This window comes from Podarcis vaucheri (assembly GCF_965113315.1).
Source record: "Podarcis vaucheri genome assembly, chromosome: 2".
Taxonomy (NCBI): Eukaryota; Metazoa; Chordata; class Lepidosauria; order Squamata; family Lacertidae; genus Podarcis; species Podarcis vaucheri.
Window position 1 is genome coordinate 3,485,886 of NC_138760.1, and position 26,565 is coordinate 3,512,450.

Here is a 26,565-nt window from a genome sequence, read left to right on the forward strand (position 1 = left end):
ACAGATCCCAATATCTGAAGGTGTCTTTGTTGTGACATCTCTCACACACGTGTGTATACTGCTTGGGTTGCCGATATTCTATAATGTACCACGTAACATGCGCACTTTCCTCCCTGCCATCATATGGAGATGTGTGGAAGGGGAAGGGAGGCTCTGCTGGTAATCCATCCATATCTATCTCTCTCTCTCTCTCTCTCTCTCTCTCTCTCTCACACACACACACACACACACACACACACACACACTGCCCAATTTGCATGACTGGAATGCAGCTCCATTTCCGGCAGGACAGCTGTTGCATTTCTGGGTAATCCAAACTTCAGTGCCCTCAGAATCCAGGAATGGGGATTTTGAGGGGGGGCGCTGAGAAGGGGAGAAGGCTAGGGAAGGTCATTTGTAAAACTTGTCAGCTGAGGAATTCCTACTGTCATGGATGGTGCTTGTAAAAAAAAAACACAACCCTCTCTTTACATAGTATTCTCTAGACTCAGGGCTTTTTTTCAGCTGGAACTGTGGAACTGAGTTCCAGCACCTATCAGATGGGCACCATTGCCATTCTAAGAGAATGAGGGAGGGGTTCATGGTGAGTTCCAGAACCTCTTTTTCTAGAAGAATAGCACTGTCTAGTCCAGGGGTTGTCAACCTGGTCCCTCCCGCCCACCAGTGGGCGTTTCAGGACTCTGGGTGGGTGGGAGGGGGTTCTATGGCACAAGCTGAATCCTCCTTCCATTGAGCACCGGCGGACAGTAAGGAAATTTTACCATCAAGAAAGAGGCATTAGTGGGCAGTAGGTATAAAAAGGTTGACTGCCGCTGGTCTAGACTGTACTGTTCTCTTGAATATAATTTGCTTTAATGCATTTGAATATTGTATTTTAAAATTGTTCTAACCTTCCCTGGGACTTCATGATGAAGCGGTAAGATATCTAAACAGCAGCAGCAGCAGCTGTCAGGGAATACGAATACTTTTCTTTCCTTCTTATATATATTGTTCATTGCTAATATTTATAAATCACAAATCTTTGAGCAGAAACACTCTCTTACTGATGAATTGCGGTGAAAGTATTCATTCCTTCTGATCACTTTTTGGAATTTTCAGAAATAAACAAGCTGAGTTTAACTTTCAAAGAATATGAGTGTACTCAGTTCTGAACAACTGCAGATAAACAGCAGAATGCATAGGCGCCGACTCCATGGGGCTTGAGGGGGCCCGAGCCCCCTCAAAAATTCGTTTGGGGGGGCTCAGCCCCCCCAATAATCTCGGGCGGCGGTGGGCGCGTCCGCGGCTTTTATAGGGCGCCCGGCGCGCACCAGCTCGATAACGGGCACCGGCGCGGCGGGGGGCGCCGGGCCGGGGGAGGGGGGCGGCCGGCCTGTCTCATTGGCAACCCCATTGAGCAGTGCCGGCTCCCCCGGGAGGGCCATCCCCCCGCGCCGCCGATCGCCAACACCGCCGACGCTGTGGCTGCCCGAGCCCGAGCCGAAGCCCGAGCCTGAGCCGAAGCCCGAACCCGAGCCCGTCAGTCAGTCAGGAAGGAAGGAAGGAGAAATGGGGAGGGAGACGAGGGAGGAAAATTGCGCGCAGGGTGAAGAAAGGAGAAGGGCGAACGAGACGAGCTTCCAACCCAAAAAAGGGCTGGAAGACTGGGAGGATGAAGGATCGGGAAAGAAAGCGACGCCTTCCCCGCCCGCGACGTCGCCCGCTTGTCATTGGCAGCGCAGTGGGCGCCCAGAGGGGCTGGGCACCGGCGCAGGGCCCCTCCACAGCCGCGGAGGACAGCTGCGCGGCTAGCAAGGTGCGCCGCGTAGAGCGCGGCCCTTGTGTGGCCCGGTGGCCAGGCAAGCTCGGGCGGGGACCCCCATGCGAATGTAAGACGGGAGAAGAGGGCAGAGCAAAGGGGGTCCCTTCCCCAACCTCCGGCTCTGAGACTTCCCTGCGCCCCAGAAAAGCGAAAGGATTTTCTCTTCTTTTTTTATAAATATTTTATTAAGTTTTCAAATACAAAGTTAGAAACATAAACTTAAGAAAAAAGTAAAAGAACAAGAAAAAGAAAAAGAAGAAAAGAAAACCAACCATGCAACACATTTTTTATATAACTAACTGGACTTCCTCGCATCTCCCTTACCCTGCATTCTTTATAATAAAGATATCAGCAAATTATTACCTTGTTTCGTACCTTATTTTGTACTTTTCAAATACTATACCTCTAAATTTAACATACTTTTCATCAGTTACTTATATCTTAAATTAAACATAGTATTACCTTAGATTTTGACCTTTTCTTACTTAAAATATAATTTCCTGTTTCCCAAATCTAATTGCTGAAGCTATAGTTTCCGAATCGTGTAAATTTTTAACATTCATACAACTTATATTGTTTTTGTAAATAGTCCTTAAATTTTTTCCAGTCCTCTTCCGTTGTTTCTTCTCCCAAATCTCGGATTCTGCCAGTCATTTCAGCCAGTTCCATGTAGTCCATCAATTGCGTCTGCCACTCTTCCAGTGTGGGCAAATCTTGTGTCTTCCAATATTTTGCGATAAGTATTCTTGCTGCTGTAGTTGCATACATAAAGAAAGTTCTATCCTTCTTTAACACTTTCTGGCCAACAATGCCCAAGAGGAAGGCCTCTGGTTTCTTGGGAAAGGTATACTTAAATACCTTTTTTAACTCATTATAGATCATTTCCCAGAAGGCCTTCACTTTTGGAAAAGTCCACCAGAGGTGAAAGAATGTCCCTTCAGCCTCCTTACATTTCCAACATTTATTATCAGACAGGTGATATATTTTTGCAAGCTTGACTGGGGTCATGTACCACCTATAAATCATTTTCATAATATTTTCCTTCAAGGCATTACATGCCGTGAATTTCATTCCGGTGGTCCATAACCTTTCCCAGTCCTCAAACATGATGTTATACGCAATATCCTGAGCCCATTTTATCATGGCTGATTTGACTGTCTCATCCTGAGTGATTTTCTCTTCAACCTGCCCTCCATCCTCTTGCAGAAAACTCTTTGCCTGCCCTGCCCGTATCTCGTTTTTGCTTTTTAATTCCACACACGCACCCTTCGGACTTCGTGGCAATCAGGCGCGCGGGTGCGTTTCCTAAGAGAGTGAGGACCCCCGCCTCCTCCCCACCTGCTCCCTCGCCAGCCAGCCAGCCGCGCGCCCTAGCCGGAGAGCCCCGGCCGTCCCCGTCGCGCAATCGGCTGGATCTCCCTTCAGCAGGCCATGCTCACAACTCGGCCCAGGGACCCCCAGCAGCGGATCTCCGGCTCAGCTGAAGAATCCGGCAACAAGCCCCCTCCTCCCCAATCGCTCCGCCGAAATACGCTCCAAAACCCCCCAGATAGGCCGCCGGCCGCCAAGTCTAGTGGCGCCCTGAGCGAGGGTCTCTCCCCAACACCGCCACCTCGAACTGCGTTCTCCCGGCTACCCGAGCGAACCAGCGGCAGGACCCCGGTATGGGCCCCCCCCAATATTTTTTATAAGTCGGCGCCCCTGGCAGAATGTGATACTGGAAACAGAATTCAGCTTCCTGAGAAACTCATACCCTTTTCAGAAAGATGAATGGAATCTTTTCACCCATTTCTCATCCTTCAAGTTTCTAGCTCTCTTCATTGCAAAGATATGCTTCAAAGCATTTGGTCTCCAAAGCTTAGAGATGTTGCGCAATACTATTTCCAATTGACAGCGCTTGAGCTTCTGTGCCTCATGGCTGACCATGATTAAGAGATGCAGAATACTTATTGTTTTCATGAAAATTAATTAATCATTGATTGTTTATTACTGGAATAGGATGCATTCTTCTACTGATATAAACCTTGTAATTAGGCTGCAGCTTATGCAGTTACCTTGGCGTAAACCCCATTAAATACCATGGAATGGATTTTTGTGTAGGCACACAGAGGATTGCATAGTTTTATTACAGGATGATGATTATATGCTATGGTCAAGGAAATATTTGCATTCATGTGACTGTAATTACCTGTACATGCCATCATTAAAGTAAAATGGTTACTCAGTTTCAGAATAAATTAAAATGGAACAGAGAAACATGAATTATGCAAAATAATGGAAGAACAACAATAAAGTAGACACAATTGGATTCGGATAATTTATATCACAGAATTTCCTTGGAACGAATATGTTGCTTTAAAGAAGGGAGAAGGAAGGGCATTGTATACACAGCCCTCCACATCAGCCCAACAAGGTGAATCTGATAAAATTGCAAAGCAACTTATGGTGTATTCAAATTGCAGCTTAGTACTGTCATATCTTGACGTACGGTATATCACTCAGGGATTCCTCAAACCAGCTTTCAGTTCCTACTAATGTGTAGAAAGGAGATTCACTTTTGTTTATAGAGCCAAGAATGGTGATAGTGTGGCTATTCAAGTTTAATTAAACCAGAGTAAAATATTGTGATTTTGTTTAAGTTGCTCTTAAGCATACCCAGATGACTATTTCTCTTCAAAGCAGTTATTCACAAGAATGGTAAGGTTGCAAGACCCCTGAAAGGCCACCTAGTTTATCCCCCGGCCATGAGTCAGAACTCGCCATCCACCAGCATCCCACAAGAAAAAGCAAACTACGTACTCCATTCAGACCACAAGGCGAGCAGAACACATCTCTTGCAGAAAGCTGATTACAGAGTGAAATAGCTTGGCACGGTGAGCCAAGTTCAAAAAACAAAGCATACAGGGGCACTGCCAAACTGATCTGGGGAAATTCCTGTCATCCCCAGTGTATTTGTTTGCTTCCTTCTATGCATACATTTAGATGTCTTTTTTCTGCCTGGGGCACTCATATCAATTTACAATGAATCCGTCAAAACACACACACACACACACACACACACACACACCTGAAAGCCATCGTAACAAAAGTTCAGCCTCCAGCAAAGTCATAGGAGTAGTAGCTAAAACCAATAAGCAATAATAAAAGCACCACTGGAAGCCAACTAAATTGTAGAATTATAGTTGGAGGGGGAGGCAGAGGGCATCTAGTCCAACCCCCTGCAGTGCAGGAATCTTTTGCCCAACATGGGGCTTGAGATTAAGAGTCTCAAGCTCTACCAACTGAGCTATCCCAGCACTCTTTTTTTTTTTAAAAAAAGATATATCTTGTAAGGGGTAAACTACATGCTGCAGAGAATGTGGCGCTGCAACTGATAATGTCTGGTATAGACTCCCAACATTATCCCACTGTGAATTTCTCTGCTGCTTGTGGTGATGGGGAAATTGCTTTGTGTAAGTTGAGCAAGATGTTTTAGAAAGGGGAGGAGACTCTACCCCTTTCTGCCATTTTCAGCATAGCCTGCCTTAAACTGCGCAAGACAATTGGTCCATCAACACTGACTGCCAATGACTCTCTGGGGGTTCAGACAAGGAGTCCCCCCCCAGCCCCACCTGAGATTCCTGGGGATTGAACTCAGGACCTGCTATGTGCAAGGCTCTAGCACTTAGCTGTGGCCCTTTCCAATCGAGCCCTCACTCATTTTAATGTGCAGTTCTGCTGGAAATTGTTCATCAGGGCAGTGGTATGGTGTGGGGAGGACCAGGGGGCTGTAGCCCCAGGCACATGCTTTTAAGGGGGTATGAACCAGGTTCCCCCCACAGGGACCTCTCCCCTGCCTGCCACTGGGGGTCTCTGGGCCTCAGGGCCCAGCCTTGCTGGTGTACCCCTGGTTCCCTTGCCAAGGGTCGCGTTGGCCAGCCGGGCTCCCATCTGCATGGACAGGTGGGCAGCCAGTGCAGCGCGGCCCCGTGAACTGTGTGCCCTGCGCCTGGCAGCAGCGACAAGGGTTTGGCTGGTGCAATGGGCTTTGTTCACCCTCCACGCCCAGCCCCTGGTCACTTTCAAGGTGAATGTGTGCATCTGCTCTTCACCCTAATTTCAGTTAGCGAGGGAAATCACTGCTATCTTCCGTCCATGTAGTCAAGATTATACATTCCAAATGAGTGTAGGTATTTCTTCCACGTTCCAGCAGAACACTGAACATTGACCTGGGACCCGCCATTCCAGGAAGATTCATCTAATGGACCCTTAGCATGCACATTCCTTCTATCTGTAGAGGATTAGGATGGGCCTGCAGCTTATGGAGGAATGTTCAGCAAAGTTCTGCGTATGTCACGAAAGTTCATTGCAGTCGTTGGACTTTTTTGGGGGGGGGTGTCCTCCCCAAAGGAGTGGACTGATTTTGCTCATGTTCTTCAGTTCCAACTCTACAGTTCTTTGATTCTATAATTCTATGATTCTAAGAGTCTGGACCTTACACGCACACAGAAATGCTCTCCTCCCCAGCGGGTATGTCTGAATGTGTTTAATTCGTATAAAGATTGTCTTGCTGGATCAGATCCATCTCTAGTTAGTTGAGAGCTGCAACAGTTTAACTTGCTTGGAAGTAAGTGTCATTGAGTTCTTCGGTGCTTACTTCCTTGTAAGAGGGGTTAGCTTTACAACCTTAGTTGGTTAGATCAACCTATTCTAATAATAATAATAATAATAAATTTTATTTATATCCCGCCCTCCCCAGCCGAAGCCGGGCTCAGGGCGGCTAACAACAATAAAACAGTATAAAAGTATAGCATAAACAACATTCTAAAATCATTCATTATAAAATTAATTCTAAAAGAATATTTTCATTAACTAAAGAAGATGCTACCCTTTGCTTACAATGAAGTGAATTATTTGTTAATATAATACGTATAAAAACTGCAGATGTCAGGTACCATTTTAAGAGGTTTTCCCCCACTAATACATTCATTTTAATGCACAATTTCTCCTAACATATGCATTTTGTACATAGTACGTAGCAGAATTTGTAGAAGTGCTAATTTCGAAGAATAGCTGTGTTCATGCATTATTTCGGGAAGTGTGAATTATTTAGCTTTGCATTAAAAAATGAACCAACAAAATTTGCATGGAGGTTATATGAACCAGCCGTCAAGTGATTGTTATCTTGTACCTTCCACTTTAGTCTTCTGACACTTCTTTCAGTAAAAAAAAGTCCTTTGTATTTATTTATTGGATATGGGTTTGTTGTGCAAGAGCACACTGTTTTGTTTTGCAAAGGGTGTATGCCAACATCTACCTGAATGTGTAAGGAATTAGTGCCGAAGTGTGACAGTGAGTGTGAATTGTGCTGACTTCTAGTGGCGGCTGGTAGGGTGGGAGGCCGGCAGACTAACAGTAGGTGGAGCCAGCCAACTAGGAGACAACTAGGTCTAGCCTTGGTCTCATCTTCCTCCCTGCTGAGTTCTACAAGGGCAAGACTGAAACTGAGGAGGAGGAGGAGGATGAAACTGGCAGCCATGACCACCCCCTGGACTGGATGTAAGTAAGAAGGCAGGTGGGCACTTGCTGAGAGGAGACTGAGGTTGGTGGGGCAGTGCCCCCTTTGCCCAAATGGATCAGCCCTCACTGCCTTTTGCATTGTAACACGTCTGCATTTTAGTACCTTCAACAGCAGCACAGCTGTTCTCTTCACATCTTTACATTGTGGCTTCACAGACATATGTCCATGGTATCTGTTTGTGCAATGAACAGATATTTTTATTTTAGCGATCCCCCATACTAAATCCCTGACCCTGTGTTTGTCATTTCAGCCTGGGAAGGTGTCCGAGCCTCACGCCTTCAAAGAGAAAGTATTTAAGAAGAAGAAAAAGGCCTGTGTTGTGTGCAAGGAATCCATTGAGACCCAGGGTCTTGTTTGTAAAGGTAAGAGCTGTCCAGATATAGTCCTCCCCGTCTTCCTCATCTTTCATAGCGGAGAAGCAAAAGGCCCAGTCAATATGAATAATTCCCCATCTATTTAAGAAACACAGAAGCCAGGGTTGTCATTCAGTTAACAAGAGCATCCAGGACAGCAGAATTAAAAGGAAACCACGTGGTGATTAAATAACCACACCGTGCTCTTCAATGTGCTTTACTGTTGTACCATATACCTTATTGTTAATTGCACATCAGAGAGAGTCCATCTTTAAGGTTACAAGGTGTGGATCTGGAATTGCTTTTCTGAAAGTGTGTTTTTTTCTTGCAGTGTGCAAAGTGGCAAGCCACAAGAAATGTGAAGCCAAGGTAAGAGCAAAGAGGAGTTTGTTAGAAAAAATAGGGGGCAGGGTGCTGTTTAGTGGCATATAATAATCACTTCAATTTGCATTCTGTGCACATAGATGCGTGTTCCTTGGGAGTTTTATAAGCCTACCCCACCCCACCCCAAAGGCCCCTTCAAGTGTGTGAAGGAGCAGCAGCAGCAGCAACTCCCACAGCCCGACATTCCATTCCATTCCTTGCTATGTGTGGGTCTTGTTAGCTCAGTGCTGGCGAGTGCATGCCTCCTCTATGAGGTCACCACTCTGTCCTATGTTTTGACTGTTTGGTGTCAAAATGCCCTGTTTTAAAGTGGAAACAGGGTGCCTTTGCCGGCTCTTGCGAAATGTCAGCCACCTGGGTGGAAAGATCTGAACCATTTTGGAGTTGCCGTTCCCAGTTTGAAGGATGGTATCCTCATAATCACCATTCTTTATATAGCACCAGCCATATTCATGGTGCTTTACAGAGCACAAGAGGGCAAGTCCCTGCCCTGAGGAGCTTCCAACCTGAAATTGACGCACAGGAAGCAGAACCAGAAGGGTGGGGTGGGGTGGGCAGAGTTAAAACAAGGTAGGAACCTGTGGTTGTTTCCGTTCTATGTGCTTAGGGTTGGTTTAAGGCGAGGGTGAGGAGTCTGTGGCCCGTGGGCTAACTGTGACCCTCCAGTCGTATGGGGCTGTCAGGAATCCTTCTCTGGGCCTGCTCCCCAGCAATGCAACGTTGCAATCAGTGGCGTAGCAAAGTCAGGTGGTACCCAGTGCGGTAAATTTCTTGTCACCTGCCCCCACATTGAAATTATTAAAAGAAGGAAAAATAAGATGCTTACAGTTGCAAGTGTTATTTTCTGGTTTATTTACTTAACGTTGTGAGCATAAGCACTTAAAACCGTTTTTTTCCTAACTTTGTTCTCTGCAAATTTTGAAATCACATAATCAAAATCAATTCCTTTTGCTACTTTGTTTTCAATTGACAAGATGGCCAAGCCAGAGAGCCGAGCTTGACTCATAGTGGACCTAAGATAACTCATGGTTAATTTTAGTTTTGAAAAACTCCTCTCACATGATGTCTAGCAATGTAAACCGAATTTTAGAATAACTATTCAGAGATTTGAAATAAGGCTCAAAGCAAACAGGAAATTGCCCTAAAAATGGCAATATATTCATATATTTGTGTTTACCTTTTAGGCTGTGTCCCTGTTTCAGCAATTCACATAAGCCTCTAGTAAAAATATCATTTATGGAAATAGCAGGAGTTATATAATCAGGTCTTACTCAAAAATGTCAGGAAGCTACTTTGCAACTACTCACTTTTAACCTAGGATTGCATTCTCTGCAGGGAGATAGAGCGGCTTCAAGCCTATCTGCCTAATGACAGAACCACCTTGTGCCAGTTCATCTCACCCTGTACAGCAGCTGCACCTAGTCTTCATTGATCTGGTGCTGAAACCCACAAAGTACTTAGTACTTCAGTACTTAGCAAGTGAATACTGTATAAAGTAAAGCACCAGGGACTTCATGCCTCTGTAGACTAATTGTCAAACCCAAGGGGGGGAAAGTACTCTATACATTTACTTGAGAATTGCATGCCTAATGGTACCTGTAGCATAATTGCTTCTAATTTCTATTGCTTATGAGGATGACTTTTCTCTATACTTTTCATACACGGCTATGCTTCCTCTACAATACAATACAAAAAAGATCGCCAGTATGCACCTGTGCCAGGTAGTGTGTAGAACCTTGACCATTAACATAATTATTCAGGGCTCGAGACCCAACTAGTCATTCAAATATTTCTCGGTAGTGGCGCCTACCCTGTGGAACGCCCTCCCATCAGATGTCAAGGAAATAAACAACTATCTGACTTTTAAAAGACATCTGAAGGCAGCCCTGTTTGGGGAAGTTTTAAATGTTTGAAGTTTTATTCTGTTTTTAGTATTCTGTTGGGAGCTGCCCAGAGTGGCTGGGGAAACCCAGCCAGATGGGCAGGGTATAAATAATAGAAGTATTATTATTATTATTATTATTATTATTATTATTATTATTATCAAATAGATTTCTAGCAAATATTTCTATAAAACTTGAGCAAATTATGTCATATTTTCTGTCATTTGAATGAACTTGAGAATGGTAGCTACTCCTAGTTCAAATGGCTGGAGAAGTAATGGTTCAAACTTCATGAAAAATGGCATCTAGAAGGACATATCTAGTTAAAAAAATACTATTAATGACTCTATTGTTTCAATTCATTTTATGCTCCTTTACATCCATGTTTCTAGCTTTCATTTCCCTCCTCTACTCTTTCCCTGCTCCATATCATAAACCCAGATAGCATAACTGCAGAGTTTTACATATATTTATTTATTGATTGCATAGCATGTAATTAATCTATTGATCATTCACATTGTCAATTAAACTTGGCTCCATTAGCCTATGTTTGCAACTAAGGCTGTAATCCATCTGTCCCATTCTGCTTGTCAGTGGGAGATGGAAAGCAGAGCTCACTCCAACAGCTCTGCTGTGACAGACCTAGCGATGGCTACTCAAAAAGCAGCCCCATGTCATTCCATGAAGTTTACTCACAGTTAAATGGGGTTGGGATTACAGTATAAGACTGCAACCCTATACCCACTTACTTTGAGGCACATCCAGCTGAACTTGGATGGGAATGACTTCTGAGTAGATATGCATATATTTCACTGTAAAGTAGGATCTCTCTACAATTGCAACCCTGCCTCCAGTTACTCAGGTATAGAACTCATGCATAATTAAGGGCAGGATTGCATCCACAGCTATCACACAGAACTGCCCCTGGGGATGCACACATGCCATGGTAATTTCTCTGCTCATAGAATCCTATCCTGAGAATGTTAGGCTACAGTCCTACACACACTTACATTGAAGTAAATCCAGTTGAACTGAATGGAATTCCTACTAAGGAAACATCTTTAAGAATGCACTAGTAGTTTCACTCAACATTAGCTGTGATGTGATACACTTGTCCCATGGATTTCAAAAGACCAAAATGTAACTTTCTCCAAATTGGGGCCACAGAACTGTCACATATTAAATGTAATTAGTACAAACTCCTTCGTGACAGGAACATTCACCTGCACATAGACACCCAACTCTACAGATCAGCCTTTCTCAACCTAGGGTTCCCAGATGTTGTTGGACCACAACACGCATTATCCTAGCTAGCAGGACCAGTGGTCAGGGATGATGGAACCTAGTGGCAAGAAGCAGGGGGTGGGTGGTCGGCGAGAGCTTTAAAATAAAGAGGTGCATTTTGGCCGTCAAAGATGACAGTCCCTGTTCCACACAGAGGAGGGTTTGGGGGTGTTACAGTCTGAAGGGGGGGGGACATGGAAGGAGAGGAATCCAATGCAAGCATGAAAATGATGGCGTTGGAACTGACCTGTTTGTGTGTGTGTTTAGAGGAGACATGGGTGGGGGCAGAATGGAGAAGATCGAGGGGAGGAGGATCAAAGCCCTGGCAGCTCCCATGTAGTTCGGTGTGCGTTGATTAAACACGCTCCATGGTGTGTAGGAGGGAACGGCATGAATGAACAGGGGAGGCAAAGAGGAAAAGCCGCCGCTGCTCACTTGCTTTGGTGCACAGGTGCGCAAGGCTGGATGGAGGAATCACTGCCCTCCAAGCCCCTCAGAGCAACCTCTAGGGGCAGAGCCTCCTTAAAAGGGCAAACGGGATTCTCTGGGTCCCACCAGCCTTTATTTGTGCAAAAGGGGTTTGGGTTCAGCCGGCATTATGACACCCAGGGCAGACAGCACCCCCACGCCCCTTGGTTGCAATGCAGAATAGTGCCTCAGTGGTAGGTTTATGTTGGACTGTCCGTACTTCAGTCCCACCTCCCCTTTTAGTTTTCCTGCGATGCTTCACCAGTGCTACCACATTATTGCCATTTGGAGGGGCACTCTTGCACTATGGCACAACAAATTCAGGAAAAACTCCACCCCACCGCTGCCCAGAATATGTGCGATATAAAAATAGGTCACAGCAGGTTTCAGCAAGAAGCTATGGGACACTGGAAATGCAGCAATATTTATTTATCTGCTTCTTAAAATTTATATACCGCTTGATTGTAAAAATGAATCATGAATGCACTACAGTGGTACCTCGGGTTAAGAACTTAATTCATTCTGGAGATCCGTTCTTAACCTGAAACGGTTCCTAACCTAAGATACCACTTTAGCCTCCCTCTGCCGCAGCCGCCGCGCGATTTCTGTTCTCATCCTGAAGCAAAGTTCTTAACCCAAGGTACTATTTCTGGGTTAGCGGAGTCTGTAACCTGAAGCGTCTGTAACCTGAAGCATCTGTAACCCGAGGTACCACTGTATTTATTTATTTATTTTTAGTCTCAATGCCTTCATTTATTATCTTATTTTTACTTTTATTTTAATATACATTTTTATTAGTTGTTACATATATTTTCCAAACAGAACATTTCATCTCATCTTATACAACATTCTGGGTATTTTAGCCTGAGACTTCCATCAACCACATCTAATGATTTTCAGACCTCATCTCTTAATCTTACATTTGTTATCCTAACTATTACTTTTAATAATCTATAACTTAAAATCCATTCTCATAAATCTTTTCTGCAGTATTTCATATAGTTCTCCTTACAAAACTTCTTGTAGTCCTACAAGCATAGTTGGTTGGTTACAATTGTCTTTCAGATAACTTGTATATTTACTCCAATCTTTCAAGAATTTCTGGTCCCGCTGGTTTCAAATTCTCCCTGTCATCTTATCCAATTCTACGTAGTCCATCAATTTCATCTGCCATTCCTCTTTGGTCGGTAGTTCTTCCTGCCTCTATTTCTGTGCCAATAATACTCATGCTGCAGTTGTCGCATATAAAAACAGTTTTTTATCTTGTCTTTTAATTTCAGTGCCTACAATACTAAGTAAAAATGGTTCTGGCTTTTTAAAATAAATGTATATTTCAACATCTTTTTCATCTCATTATAAATCATTTCCCAGAAGCCTTTCACTTTCTTACATTCCCACCACAGATGACAAAAAGTGCCTTCCTTTTCCTTACATTTCCAACATTTATAACTTATTTTATACATTTTAGCTAATTTCACTGGTGTAATATACCATCATTTTCATTATGTTTTCTTTCAAAGCATTACATGCAGTAAATTTTGTTCCTTCTTTCCATAATTTCTCCCGGTCTTTTAGCTGTATATTATAACCAAAAATGAATGCACTATTTTTACGGCCTCTCTAGACACAGTAGCACATGCTACTTTCAGCCGCATTTCAAGCCCTGGAGCATCCCTGAGATGGAAAAGGAAATTGCCACGAATGGGAGATGGAGGCTTCCCCTGGCTCTGTGCTGTCCTTTTGTGACTTCTCTGTAGATAAATGTGCTCTCCAGCATGCCAGTGGAGGCTGCAGGAGTCGGGGAGTTGCTGAGGAAACACAGAGCTCTTTGCACAGGTTCTGGCTTGAGCTTCCGGGAGGGAAGTGTGGGGCAGCTGCAGCTCATGGGGGGGAGCCAGGTTACGGGAAAAGGGTCAGAAGGCCTGACCTGAAGAGGATCTCTTTGGGGTTGCATGACTGCTTTTGAGCATAGCTGGAGCCTTGAGTTCTATGGACAGGCCTACAGCTATGGAAAGAGAAATCTAAAAACAAAAGGGGGAAAAATTCTTTTAATGATCAAGTAGAGCAAATGCAAAAATGGCAAAAGATTAAGGTTTTCATTTGGGGGTGGCAGAGCTGGCTTTAGTTTAGGAGATGAAGTGGGCTGGGCAGGGCAGGGCCTTCTCTGTTGCAACACACATACACCCTAGTGGAATTAATTACGACTTGTTACTATAGATATTTAAAAAGTGATGTCAAGAGATCTCCCTCCCCTCTTTGGCTATGGTAGCAAATAGGGAACAGGGAGGGAGAGAACCCCTCTCCACTGCCCTCTGGCTCTGCAGTCTGCTGGGCAAAGCCATAAACAGCTCCTCAAAAACTGAATGGGTTAAGTTGATTTAGGAGAAGGGCTGCAGCTCAGTTGATAGAGCATCTGCTTTGCCTGCAGAAAGTCCCGGGTTCAAGTGCACAGCATCTCCAGGCAGGGCTGGGGCAGACTCCACCTGAATCCTGGGGGGCCACTTCCAGTCAGTGAAGGCATACTGAGCTAGATGCTGCAATGGCAGCTTCCTGTGTTCCTAAATCTTGCAGTCTTAAAAAGAAACAAAACCAAAGACGTTTATTACTGACAGCATATAGAGTTCCCGCTTTGGCACCCAGTCAGGCCCTGACCCGCTTAGTCTTAGCAAGGCATTGCGCACCTGCTTTTCATTGGGGCTTCCAGTGACCTCCTTTGTGGTTAGGTCCACCTTGGCCACACTCCTGTGCACCCTTATCCAGGCATGATGAGCCCTGGAGTCGGACCCTGCCCCTCCTGTGAGATCCAGACCTCTGGCCCTTTAAGCCCGCACGGGGCCGCTCTTCTAAGTTGTGTAATTATGGAGCAGAGTTTGCCTTGGAACTGGGCCAAGGGCTGCAGCTGGAGGAGAAGCCACTTAACTCCAAGCTGCTGCTGTTCTGGGACTAGTCCTCCCCCCCCCCCCGCTCCCCTTTTCTAAATAGCGGGATCAGTGGCCGTTTCTGCAAACACAGCTCTGCTCTCAGGAAAGAGGTGACAGCGAGTGGGAGAATGCGGGGAAGGGAGGAGCACAGCTAGGAGGCTGGAGGGTTGAGCAGGCTTCGTCCCTCATCCATGGGACAGCTGGGGCCTCTGGCTTCCTCCGTGTTGCTGGTGCCTCTTTTGGGAGGCTCCCTGTTGGGCAGAGAGAGAAGAAAAGCCGGCACTGATCGCTGGATTGCAAGCAGGGAGAAGAGCTGCCGCAGCAGACCTGGTGTAGAATTGGTATCTTCCAACAGGTGGGCTGGAGGCGTGCACGGTTCTGCTAGCAGAGGTGTGTGTTCTTCCCTCGCCACAAGGGGGCAGCAGTCCCCGGAAGGAGCGCTGGTCAGTGGACACTGCTTCAGGTGAGGGATTAAGGATGAAAAGGTGGGTAGAAACCCCCATTGCGGCCGAAGGGACCACACTTATTTATTGCTATTTATTATTTTGTTACTTATTTATGCATTACATTTATTCATTTACTTGTTATGATGTATTCATTAATTAAGCTATACACTGCCCATTGACCAGGTTTGAGCCACGATAGGTAAATGGGAGGCATTTGCTATATTCTTTTGTTTATTATGGGTGGGATTCAACTCACCAGCCGCAGGAGCGGAAGCTGCAACAGGACTTCCTTGTGGATTTTGCCCCCTTTCCTCCCCTGTGCAGCCCGTGCTTGCTGGGAGGGGGTGTTGAGAGAAACCCAGAACAGCAGACCGGGGGGGGGGGGGGAGAGGGATTTGCTCCGTCTGGCAAGCTGAAATGTTTGCCCTGATGGAACGATTGCCACAAAGCTGCCTTGAATTCCTCCCTATGTTTATATCCTGCCATTCCTCGGGGTGACCCAAGACAACATTTGTGGTTCTTCCATGACCCCTCTTTGTCGCATCCTCACAATAACCCTGTGAGATGGGTTAGGCTGAGAGAGAGAGTGTGTGTGTCACAGGGCCAAGGTCTCTCAGCGAGCTTTGTGGCTGAGAAGAGGTGCGAACCTGGGTCTCCAGAGTCCTAGCTCAATGCTCAAACCACTACACCATCTTGGGCACCAGATGCTGGGGATAAGCAAGGAGAGAAGGCCACTGTTGCCTTCATGGCCTGTGGCCTTCCAGATATGTCTGTCTACTACTGGAGACAGATTGCTGGACTAGGTGAACTTTGGTTTGGATTCAATAAGGGAGTCCTAACATTAGTATTCATAAGGTGCAGGGCAGTTTACAACCACAGTGTACATTGGGTTGGATCCAGACTTTGCCTCCTGTGAAAGCAAGAGCACTTTCCAGTCACGGAAGAATCCTACTGGCAGAACACGGAAGGAGCTGATTTTTGCTGAATGTCTTCTTCTCCTGAAGCCTGCTTTTTCTCCTGAAATTCGGCTTTGGAGGGCGGGGGGGGGGCGGCTCTAGAGAGTGTGGGTCTCCCCCCTTTTCTCTCTCTCTCTCTCTCTCTCTCTCTCTCTCTCTTTCTTTCTTTTGGAGGAGAAGACATTCTCAGCTGCTCGGAAGCAACCTCTGTTTCCCCCTCCTATGTTGCTGGCCCGTAGCTCCAGCCTCCATGGCCGACAGTCAAGGTTGATGCAAGTCATGACCCAACATTTGGACAGCACCAAGTTGCGGGAGGTTGTTCTAAGCAGAACCTGAGAAGTGGGGTATGAAATGCATAGCTCTTGAAAAGAAAAGTTTTTGCCTCTGCTGTTTATTTGGAGTCTCTCCTTCTTCTCTCTTTAAGTTGCCCAAGATTCCCCAGCGGCATATGGCTTAGATCTTGCGTGACTCGTCCAGAGCAATTTGTTCTGCAGCCTCCTCCCTGGAATCTCTCCCCCTCCGCCGTTCCCCTGGTGGGGAGAGTTTCATCCTTGGACTCTGGCTGGCGGGAGGCCATTCAGGGGAGGCATCAGGGACAGTAAGAAGGCTGCCCTGCAAATCCCTTTGGTGGGCTTTCCTTGCACACAGGGCCTGACAGATTAACGTACTTGGAGGTGGTGTGGATTTCCACCCCTCCTGCAAGCCACAATGCCCTTTTTGTCTTCCCTTATGTCATGTTTTGCCTTCCCCTACAGCGAGTGGATTGGCTTGCATCCAAAAGTCATCTGGAACTGCTTTGCCCTTGTGAGCCCATGAGAGGTACCGCCATGCCGGATCAGACCAAAGCTGCATCTAGTCCAGGATTCAGTCTCTGTCAGCCTCTGGAGAGGGGGAGCAGAGTGGGTGGGGCACATTTTTTGAATGCTTCCCGAGCTAACAAAAACAAAAACTCCCTACCAGTAGAAAAGCAGTGCATCAGGAAGATGGGATCAAGCCCAGCCTGCTCCTTCCTGCGCTGATTTTCTGCATGCAGGGAGATTTTTGTTTTAATTAACTTACTTTAATTTAAAATACTCACGTAAGCCTTCCCATCACAGCTTACTAGAGGTGATTTAAAGAAAAAGAAAATACACTTCAACAGGAAAATGGCCACAACTTAAAACTCAGCTTGCAGTTCTTTCAATTGAAACCATCAATTTACTAATTAAAGGTCCTTTTAAAAAGTTGATAAAGATGGGGCTATACGTACTTCTTTCAGGGGAGAGTTCCAAGAATTCAAGGCCACTATGGCAAAGATCCTCATGTCTGTCAGCCTGACGGATGGATTGAAAGCAGAGCCTCAGAAGCCGTCTCAAGGCCTGGGCAGGTTCACGTGGCTGCAAGCCGTCCTTCAAGCAACCTGTTTCCAAACCGTTTATGCCACGGGCAGGGAAACTTTCAGCCCAAGGGCCACGTGTCGGTGGTGGGCGGAGCAGGGGTGCAAATTTTACCTTTGTCCAGTAGGCATGCTCCCACACTCCCCTCTCTGTCCAGGCAGACTAAGGGCATTTTCAGAGTCCCAGGACATGTTCCAGCCAACCCAAAACACTTGGGCCAGTGACGGGTGTAGCCTGTGGAGCATTCTGAGAGCCAGCTAGAGTGGCCTCAAGGTCCACATTTGGGCCCCAGGCCTGAGGTTCTCCTCCCCAAGTTTATGGCTTCAAAGAGGGAGCCTAGAGCTTTCAATCAAACCTTTTATATTCCTTTAATGTAGAGGAGCATCAAAAATGTGATCCCCTGCAACCTCTCTAGTATCACCTCCTTCGTGCAGAGGTCCTTAGGCATAGGGAAGGCTGAGATCCAAGGCAGTCCAGGTTTGAAGACTGATGCATAAATGGACCTGGCTAAGCTCCTTTCCTGCTCTGTGCCTCACACCCCCACCCCCACCCCGCTGCTGCCTGTGGCATCTGGAAGGAGGGGAGTACAAGGCCCCCACCCCTCCAAGCTCAGAGGCCTGTCTATCCTTTGCAGATGTGCCATAAAAATGCAATGTCTTCCTTTTGCTAAGAAGCAGCCCAGCTCATCCGGCCGTGAGGCCTGCTAGCTGTGCAGTTGGCCTGTTGAGATGCACAGCCTAGACTTCCTCCTAGAGTTTCCCACATCCTGGCGACCTCCCCTCTGCCTCCCATGGGCTGGTCCAGATGTTTTCCCAGGCCAGGGCTTGCTGGAGGGATCAAGCCAGAGGGCTTGGGAGGGGGAGGCAAGAAGCTTCCTTCAGAACAACACACACACACACACACACACACACACACCTGCTCCACATCCCAAAAGTTTCCCACAACTGAACCACAGGAGAACATTAAAGATTGGAGGCCGTTTGTGTCTGAGAGAGGGCATGTGTATGTGGGGCAGGGTGTGGGGATGAGATGAAATGGGGCATGAGCAGTAGAGAGAACCCCAGACTAAAGACCCAAGTGCATTTGCAGAAAGTGGGAGAAAACTGGAATATGAGTAGAGAGATTAGTAAATGGATGGTGAATTATCCTGAGTTCTTTTCGACTACTCAGGCTACCACATCCCTTTAATCTGCTTCCAGTGGGTCAATGCATGCATTAATTGTGTCCTTTTGAAACTGCAGTACTGAGGTTTCAATCTCATGCACGCAAGCTTGGGATCAAGGGTGCCGACTTGCCCCCCACATTGCGGAGGCCCGGTGTCATGTGATGTCATATGCACATCATGCGCAATTGGGGGGTGAACCAGGCGTTTACTAGCCTGCTGGCTCACACATTTCTCTGTTAAATATGATGTGTGGCTGAAAGCAAAGACACACTTTTTAAAAAGCTTTGGATACTAGGAAGCTATTTCCGGCCATCTTGATGATGACTATTTATAGGTCTGCCTGTGAGTAAAAATTACATTTGTTGGACTTCGTTCTGAGGGCCAAATTAGACATGACATGCCCATCGATTTCCCCTCCATGGCTAATCATAGTTCCAAAGTATGTGTGTGTGATTTGGATCTGGGCCATGGCAGGGGAGTAAGCATTTGATGACCCCCTCATGCCCTCCTCCATTATAGTGATATAACCCTGTGGCTGCTTTTAGCAATCAAAAAAGGTAACTGGAGATGCATTCCTGTGTCTCTGCTGTTAATTTCTCCCCTTTCTATGCCTACATGTATTCTTATTAGTAGCAGCATTTGGTGGTATTCAGCTCCTGTGTCACATTAGTGCAAGGATTTCCACATGCACTATGGGACTTCCCCCACATGTACCCCAAAAACACCTAGGACAGATTTAAGGGGAGAACAGGAAGGAGAGGGAGAGAATATTCTATTGCACAAACAGAAATCCTTGTGCTGGCAGAATGTTCGCCTAGCACTGTGTTTAGTGCATTTTTAATCTTTTGTTGGAAGCTGCCCAGAGTGGCTGGAGAAACCCAGCCAGATGCGAGGGGTAGAAATAATAAATTATTATCATGTTGTTGTTATTATTATGTTGGATACTTAGAATCATAGAATTTGAGGGAAGGGCCCAAGACCTACCCCCTGCAATGCGGGAATTGCAACTAAGGAACCCCTAACAGATGCCCATCTAAGTTGTTGTTATTGTTATTAGTATTGAATCACTTTTCACATAAATCCCAATCCTATAATAAAAACAAAGTAGAACAGTTTGGAAAACAATGCAAATAATTACCCAAAGCAGAGACCTAAAAAAAATTGTTCAATTGTTCCTGGAAATGTGTCTGTCAAATCTGAAGAGGAATGCTCTTCCACAAAATGGGCAACCAAACTGAAAGCCTTGCTCCAAGTTGATGTGGAGCGTCTGATGGATTCAAGTTCCTGAAAACTTTTCCTTAAGTTGGGGCTTATCCACACTTCCTCTAGTTCTGCTGGGAGAAATTGCTCTTTGAGCTCAGCTGGAGCAAACGACAAATTGATTGCCATTTGTTCCAATCTATCGCTAAGAGTGGGTTTTAACTTGGAAAGGAAGGGGGCAAGGGGTAGACCACTTGGACCTGTGTCTAGAAAGTGCTTTCCAGGCATGACACAAGCAGGAGTTTGGATGAGCCCTTAGTCTTTTAAGCTGCTACAAGATTCTCTTTGTTTTGACTATTAAGCTTTTCTCCTGTTTCCCGCTCTTGACTTCACTCCCCATCAATAATGGTGTAAAACATTATTTCAGAAGGTGTGGGGAAGGGAAAGAGGGGTGGATTATGAGTCATTGAGTCCTAGGTCTCTTATTCCAAGTCATAATCTTACCCCTTTTTTCAGCCTCTGAAGCAGTAGATGACTGTAAGAGAGCAGGGGTGGGGAACTGGATCATGGTGGAGGGCCCAATCCTTCCCTTCCTCCCTCTCTCCCTGTAGGCCAAGTTTGGCAGTTGGTAGCAGTCACCTAAATGATAAAATTCCACAAGAATGCAGCAAATACATAAAAATCCAAAAACCACATTCATTCCATCAGTGCAAAGAATGTGCAACAGAACTTTTCCTCACTCTCCTCCGCTTGCCTGCACCCTGTACTTTCCTCAAATCTGCTCAGGAAGGTTGTGGAGGGGAACTCAGAGAAGATTAAGTGTGTGCAATGGGAAAACTCCATTGCACAAGCATAAACCCTTGCTGTAACTGAACAACTTTTACTTAGAGCTACATTGGATTCAACCCATAATTCACAGCCCTGTAATTTCTGGAGTTGGGATTTGAAAGTGATAGGACTACGCTATTCAGCTCTGGTTCCATTTTGAATGTTAACCCAGCTGTGAACCACCAAGAGGGGGCACAATCAGCTGTATAATTTTATCCCACCAGGTAGGTGTGTCCTACCCCCAGGATTCGAGATGCCTGCTCAGCCACAAAACAAAATCTCTATATTCAAAACTCCCAAGCTTTGCCTCAAGAGGCAATTTAGATGAAGGATAGGGAGAAAGGGCGGGGAATCCTCTTTCTGCCCCAAAAGGCAAGTCATTCAGAGGGCAACAGCTGGCAGGTCACAAGGACCTGATTAGATTCAAAATGCTTATGGATTGTTTTTTGGAGCGCTAATAACAATCTGGCAAAGCAAACTGTCCCCCCAACTCCCCCAGGCTTCAGAAGAGAAGATATTCTCCACCCCACTTGGTGTTTGTTTGTTTCTTTAATTAAAGGCACAGGTCACAAAAGAATACCCTGCGTCATGTGCAACAGGCACCTCTTTTGTCTGTTTACTTAATTGCACCCTTGTTCACGTACAGTGTAATTTCAGTTGTGTTGATAGTTGGTTTGACAAAGGCACTCTGACCTGCCACTTTGCACCACATGATGGGACAGAGGCAGGAGCTGCAACTAGGTTTGACACCCAGACAAAACTACTTGGTTTGATTGAGCCCCACAGCTTCCAGGTCTGAAAAAAACATAGGACCCATTGAGGCAATGTGTTTTGCATTTAAAAATAAAATTCTCATGAACTCAGTGCGTAGAGCATGAGACTCTTAATCTCAGGGCTGTGGGTTTGAGCCCTAGAAAGATTCCCGCTTTGCAGGGGGTTGGACTAGATGACCCTTGGGGTTCCTTCCGACTTGACAGTTCCATTATTAGTATCAAAGAATCATAGAATTGTAGGGTTGGAAGGAACTTCTTCTGGGAGGGTCTTCTAGTCCAGCCCCCTGCAATACCTCTTCCTCTTGCGCAGCACATTCTTGTGCAGAGGGATCAGTTTTGTCCTGCAAAGGAGACTTGGCTCTTCCTGCCAGCAACCAGAATCTTTGCCTGATGTTAGTTTGGAAGTTGCTTTGGAAGTTCGATTGCAGTGCAACACGGGAGCGCCTGACTCTTGCCTACCTAGTTTTCATAATGTAGCCCAGGAACAGAAATAAACTCTTCTTAGTCTGGAGTGTGAGCAAGATGGGAGCAGGGAAGAGTTTGTTTTTGTAAGGGAGCTTCTTAAGGAAGGATGATGGGCTCCAACATGTAAGCACAGGTGTCAGGGGTTCAGGAGCAGAGGCGAGGGCAAGGGAGGAAACAGAGAGCGAGGGGGAGGAGGCAGAAGAAAGGATGAGTGATGACGACGACCCGAGATCTCCGAGTCTTTCCAGTGAATCAGAAGATTCACAAAAAGGAGCACCAGTGGCCAGGGCAAGGGGGGAGACTAGGGGGACACCCCAGGAAGAAAGAGCCAGAGGGGACTCAGAGGGGAGCAGTTGGAGATCGGGACCAACGTCACCGCCAGAGAGTAGGAAAGAGGAAGAGCGCCAGGGAGCAAGCGCTGGCAGCTCGCAACAGGAGGGAGGGCACGAGTCAGGAGTGGCCACACCTTCATCGGGGAGCGAAGTGACGGTTAGACGGAAAGTGGAAGGTTGGGCGCGCGCGCCAAGTTCAAATGCACAGGAAGGTGGCGCAGTAGGCAGCCCGGAAAGGGAGCCAGGTCCTAAAGCCCGGCGCAAGGAGACAGGAGAGTCAGGGGGGTCAGCGTCAGAAGAATCCCGGAAGGAAGAGACCCAGGGGGGCAGAGGGACCCAGAGGAGAACTGTCAGGCGGAAAAGGTGGAGCAGGGCTAGGATATTAAGTTGGTGTGCAAGGGGCGGAGACTCAGACGGAGCTTCGCCGATCTAAGCATAAGACGTAGGGTTGCACGCAGCAGCTCGAGAATGGAGACTGTAACTCAATAAAGACTTTTATTTAACGATCGCTGGCTAGCGTGATCCTCTGTGAGCTAGGATCTGGAAGTAACCCTGACAGTAAGCTCCGTCTCTTCAAATTGTGGGCATCCACGGCCTCGCGGAGAGGAGGGAAAGCGGGTGCCTACAAGAGAGCTCACGAACGGCAGACAATATGACGGCCGAACAGCAAATAACGGAACTCAGAGAAGCAGTTTCACGACTGAATGCCGAGGCGCTGGCGTCCAGGAAGAGAGAGGAGGAAGCAGCTGCCGCCTACAGGGATCTCCAGGTCAGGTTGGACGTGCTTATGAAGCAAGGGCAACAGACACCCAAATCAGAGGGGATTGGGTTGGGGAGACGCACAGGCGGTCTGGTCTCGCACTTCGATGGGAATTTGCAACAGTACCCCAACTTTAGAGCAGACGTAATGTGTGCACTGCAACTACTGCACAAAGACTTTAGAGATGAACAAGAGAAAGTGGGGTTCATCATGTCCCATTTGCATGGAGACGCAAAAGCATGGCTGCGCAATTTGTGGAGAGATAAGGATCCTGCGCTCCAAAATGCGGACGCCTTTATTAAAGCGATGGATGGCTGTTTTTTATCAAGCATTGACGTGGATCTTGCCCGAAAGGAGGTGCATGGACTAAGGCAAGGGAGGGCCAGCGTAAGGCAGTATCATGCCCGCTTTTTCGCTTTGGTCAGTGCCCTGGAATGGGACAGAGATTCGGCTCCTGTCAGAGACCTTTTTTGGGAGGGCTTGCACAACTCGGTTAAAGATGAGATTGCGAGGGGGGAGAGACCCCGGACCACGCAGGAGATCGTTCAGAGGGCGCTGGCGGTGGGGGTGCGGCTGGAAGAATGTCCGTGGAGCAGGGACGAAGGGCGCAGCGGGCGCGAACCAGCCAGAGGCTCCTCCTTCCTTCCCAGAGAAGCGGCGCGTGCGCAATCCACGCCTCCAACAGGGGGAGGGGTGGAACCGATGGAGGTTGGGAGTGCAAGGGCTCAGTCAGCAGCCAGAGCCCTAGCACCGGCAGCAGTGAAAGCGAAGCCTCCTAGAGGGAACAGGAAGTGTTATATCTGTGAGGATCCAGGGCATATGGCGAAAGAGTGTCCCCGGAGGCTCCACAAGCACACTGCAGCCTCAGCAATGGTGACTGCAGCAACGCAGCACGGAGAACCACAGCAGGGAAACGACGATGTCTGGCTGGAGGAAGAGGCACTGGGGCCCAGCCAGACGTGTCAGTGAAGCAGTCCCCAGAGATTTTACCGCCCATGGACCCCCTCCCGCCCAAGCCAGTAGTGAGGCTCACCGCATCGCTCCAGCTACCCAATGGAATCACCATGGACGTGCCAATCACCGTCGACTCGGGAAGCAATGCAGACTTCATAGGGCAGGACTTTGTCGACCGGCACGCTATACAGTTGCTGCCTGCCACGCTGCCCCTGCAGGTTGTCACGGTGGATGGCAGGGAGCTGTTAGGGGGGCAAGTGGTGAAGCAGACGCCACCTATGGTGCTGCGGCTTGGAAATCACAGGGAAATCATCAGCTTCAACGTCACTCAACTCTCGGACACGCCTATTGTATTGGGCATGAGTTGGCTGGACAAGCACAGCCCGACGCTGGCTTGGTACCAGAGGCAGCTGACCTTCGGCTCTTCCTTTTGTGCTGAACACTGCATCATGCCCCAGCAGGAAGGGGAGCAAGAGGAGTCACAGCTGCTGCTAGGCACGCTGCAAGCGATTCCCCACAAGTACGCAGAATTTTTGGAGGTTTTCTGCGAGAAGGAGGCAGACAAGCTACCCCCCCACAGACCATATGACTGCAAAATTGACCTGCTGCCGGGGGCGGCGCTGCCCAAAGGGAAGCTGTATTCCATGTCTGAAGACGAACTGCAGGAACTCAAAGAGTTCATAGATCATAATTTGAAGCGCGGTTTCATCCGAGAGTCCCAGGCAGCGGGGGGCAGTCCTGTATTCTTTGTGAAGAAGCGAGACACGCCCCAAAAAAGACTCGTAGTGGACTACCGCATTTTGAACAGTGTCACCAAGCCATCGGACTTCCCCATGCCCCGAATCGACGACCTCCTCGCAAAAGTACGCAAGGGCAGCGTGTTCACCAAGTTGGACCTGCGAGGGGCGTACAACCTCATTCGCATGCGGGAAGGAGATGAGTGGAAGACAGCCATGTTCACGCCCCTGGGCACCTACGAATATAGAGTTATGCCTTTTGGATTGCAAAATGGCTCCCACGTTTTTCAAGCTTTCATGCATCACGTGTTGGCGGGGCTCCTCTACAAGACGTGCGTCTGTTTCTTGGATGACATCCTGATCTTTTCGGAATCGCAGCAGGAGCATGACAGACACGTCAGGGAAGTGCTGAGCAGGCTACAGCAACATAGGCTTTACGCCAAGCTGGAGAAGTGCCAGTTCAACGTGACGGAGGTGGATTTCCTGGGCTACAAGTTGTCTGACAAGGGGCTCGCCATGGACAGCGCCAAGGTTCGAGCGGTGTTGGATTGGAAAAGCCCACGCAACCGGAAGGAGGTCCAACGGTTTGTCGGCTTCGCAAACTTCTATCGCAAGTTCATCAAAGGCTTCGCTATGCAGACAGCGGCCATCACGGACACGCTCAGTTCCAAGAAAAAGAAGTTCATCTGGACAGCGCAGGCGGAGCAGTCCTTTCAGGCACTCAAGCGTCTTTTCGCGTCGGAGGAACAGCTGCTTCATGTCGACCCCAGCAGGCCGATGAGAGTTGAAACAGACGCCTCGGACAGGGCCGTCGGAGCAGTCCTGCTGCAGAAGGACCCGCAGGGGGTTTGGAGGCCCGGAGCGTTTTACTCCAGGAAGCTCAGCAAGTCCGAACAGAACTACACCATCTGGGACAGGGAGTTGCTGGCTATTCATGCAGCGTTCAAAGCATGGAGGCACTTCCTGATTGGAGCCAAGCACACGGTGCAGGTCTGCACGGACCACAAGAATCTGGAGCACTGGCGCACGGCACAGTTCCTGAACCAGAGGCAGATACGTTGGGCTGAGTTCTTTGCGAACTTCGACTTCCGAATAGAGTATGTCCCGGGGGACACCAACATCATGGCGGACGCGCTCTCCCGTAAGCCACAGTATCTGGAGGACGCCACGCCAGCGGCCGCCATGCACATCTTCGCACCAACAGTGTGGGCGTGCGCTGCGGCGACAGTGGACCTGGAGGCGGTGCGACGAGCGTTGCAGAATGACTCCTTCGCGCAAGCAAAGATGGCAGAGATGCAAAGGGGCACGGCAGCGACCGACGGGTTCCAGCTGAGAGATGGATTGCTCATCCGCAAAGGGGCCATCTACGTGCCGGGAGACGAACTTCGCGCCAAGGTACTGCATCAGCTGCACGACGCGCCCACTGCCGGGCACTTTGGCAAGGAGAAGACGGTGGAATTAGTCGCCAGGGATTTCTGGTGGCCCGGAATGAGAGGGGAGGTCGCGGACTACGTGGCGAGGTGCGACACCTGCCAGAGAGCCAAACCAGTGCACAGACCGCCGGCCGGACTGTTGGAACCGCTGCAAACTCCGGTCGAGCCATGGGAGAGAGTCGCCCTGGACTTCGTCACGGATCTGCCCAGCTCGAGGGGCAAGACGGCCGTGCTGGTGGTGGTGGACTTGTTCTCCAAGATGGCACATTTCATCCCGTGTGCGAAGGTGGCCACGGCGGAACAAACCGCCAAACTGTTCATAGACCACGTGTTCAAGGTTCACGGTCTGCCACGGTCTATTCTGTCCGACCGCGGGCGGCAGTTCATCTCGAATTTCTGGCAGAAGCTGATGGGCTTCCTAAACGTCAAGATCAACCTGGCGTCGGCAAGACACCCGCAGACCAACGGGCAAGCGGAGCGGGTCAA

The 26,565-nt window shown here is 47.8% G+C and overlaps 1 protein-coding gene across 5 annotated transcripts in view; it reads left to right on the plus strand.

Annotated features, from left to right (window-relative positions):
- TNS2 (tensin 2) overlaps positions 1 to 26,565 on the plus strand; it is a 135,241-nt gene that overhangs the window by 65,667 nt on the left and 43,009 nt on the right. For 4 of the 5 annotated variants that reach the window (XM_082207773.1, XM_082207775.1, XM_082207774.1 and 1 more), the window contains exons 2-3: positions 7,612 to 7,723; positions 8,046 to 8,083. In XM_082207773.1, the coding sequence (XP_082063899.1) occupies positions 7,612 to 7,723; positions 8,046 to 8,083 (150 nt within the window). Of the gene's footprint in view, positions 1 to 7,611; positions 7,724 to 8,045; positions 8,084 to 15,009; positions 15,118 to 26,565 lie in introns of all 5 variants that reach the window. The other variant, XM_082207777.1, reaches the window with a different exon arrangement.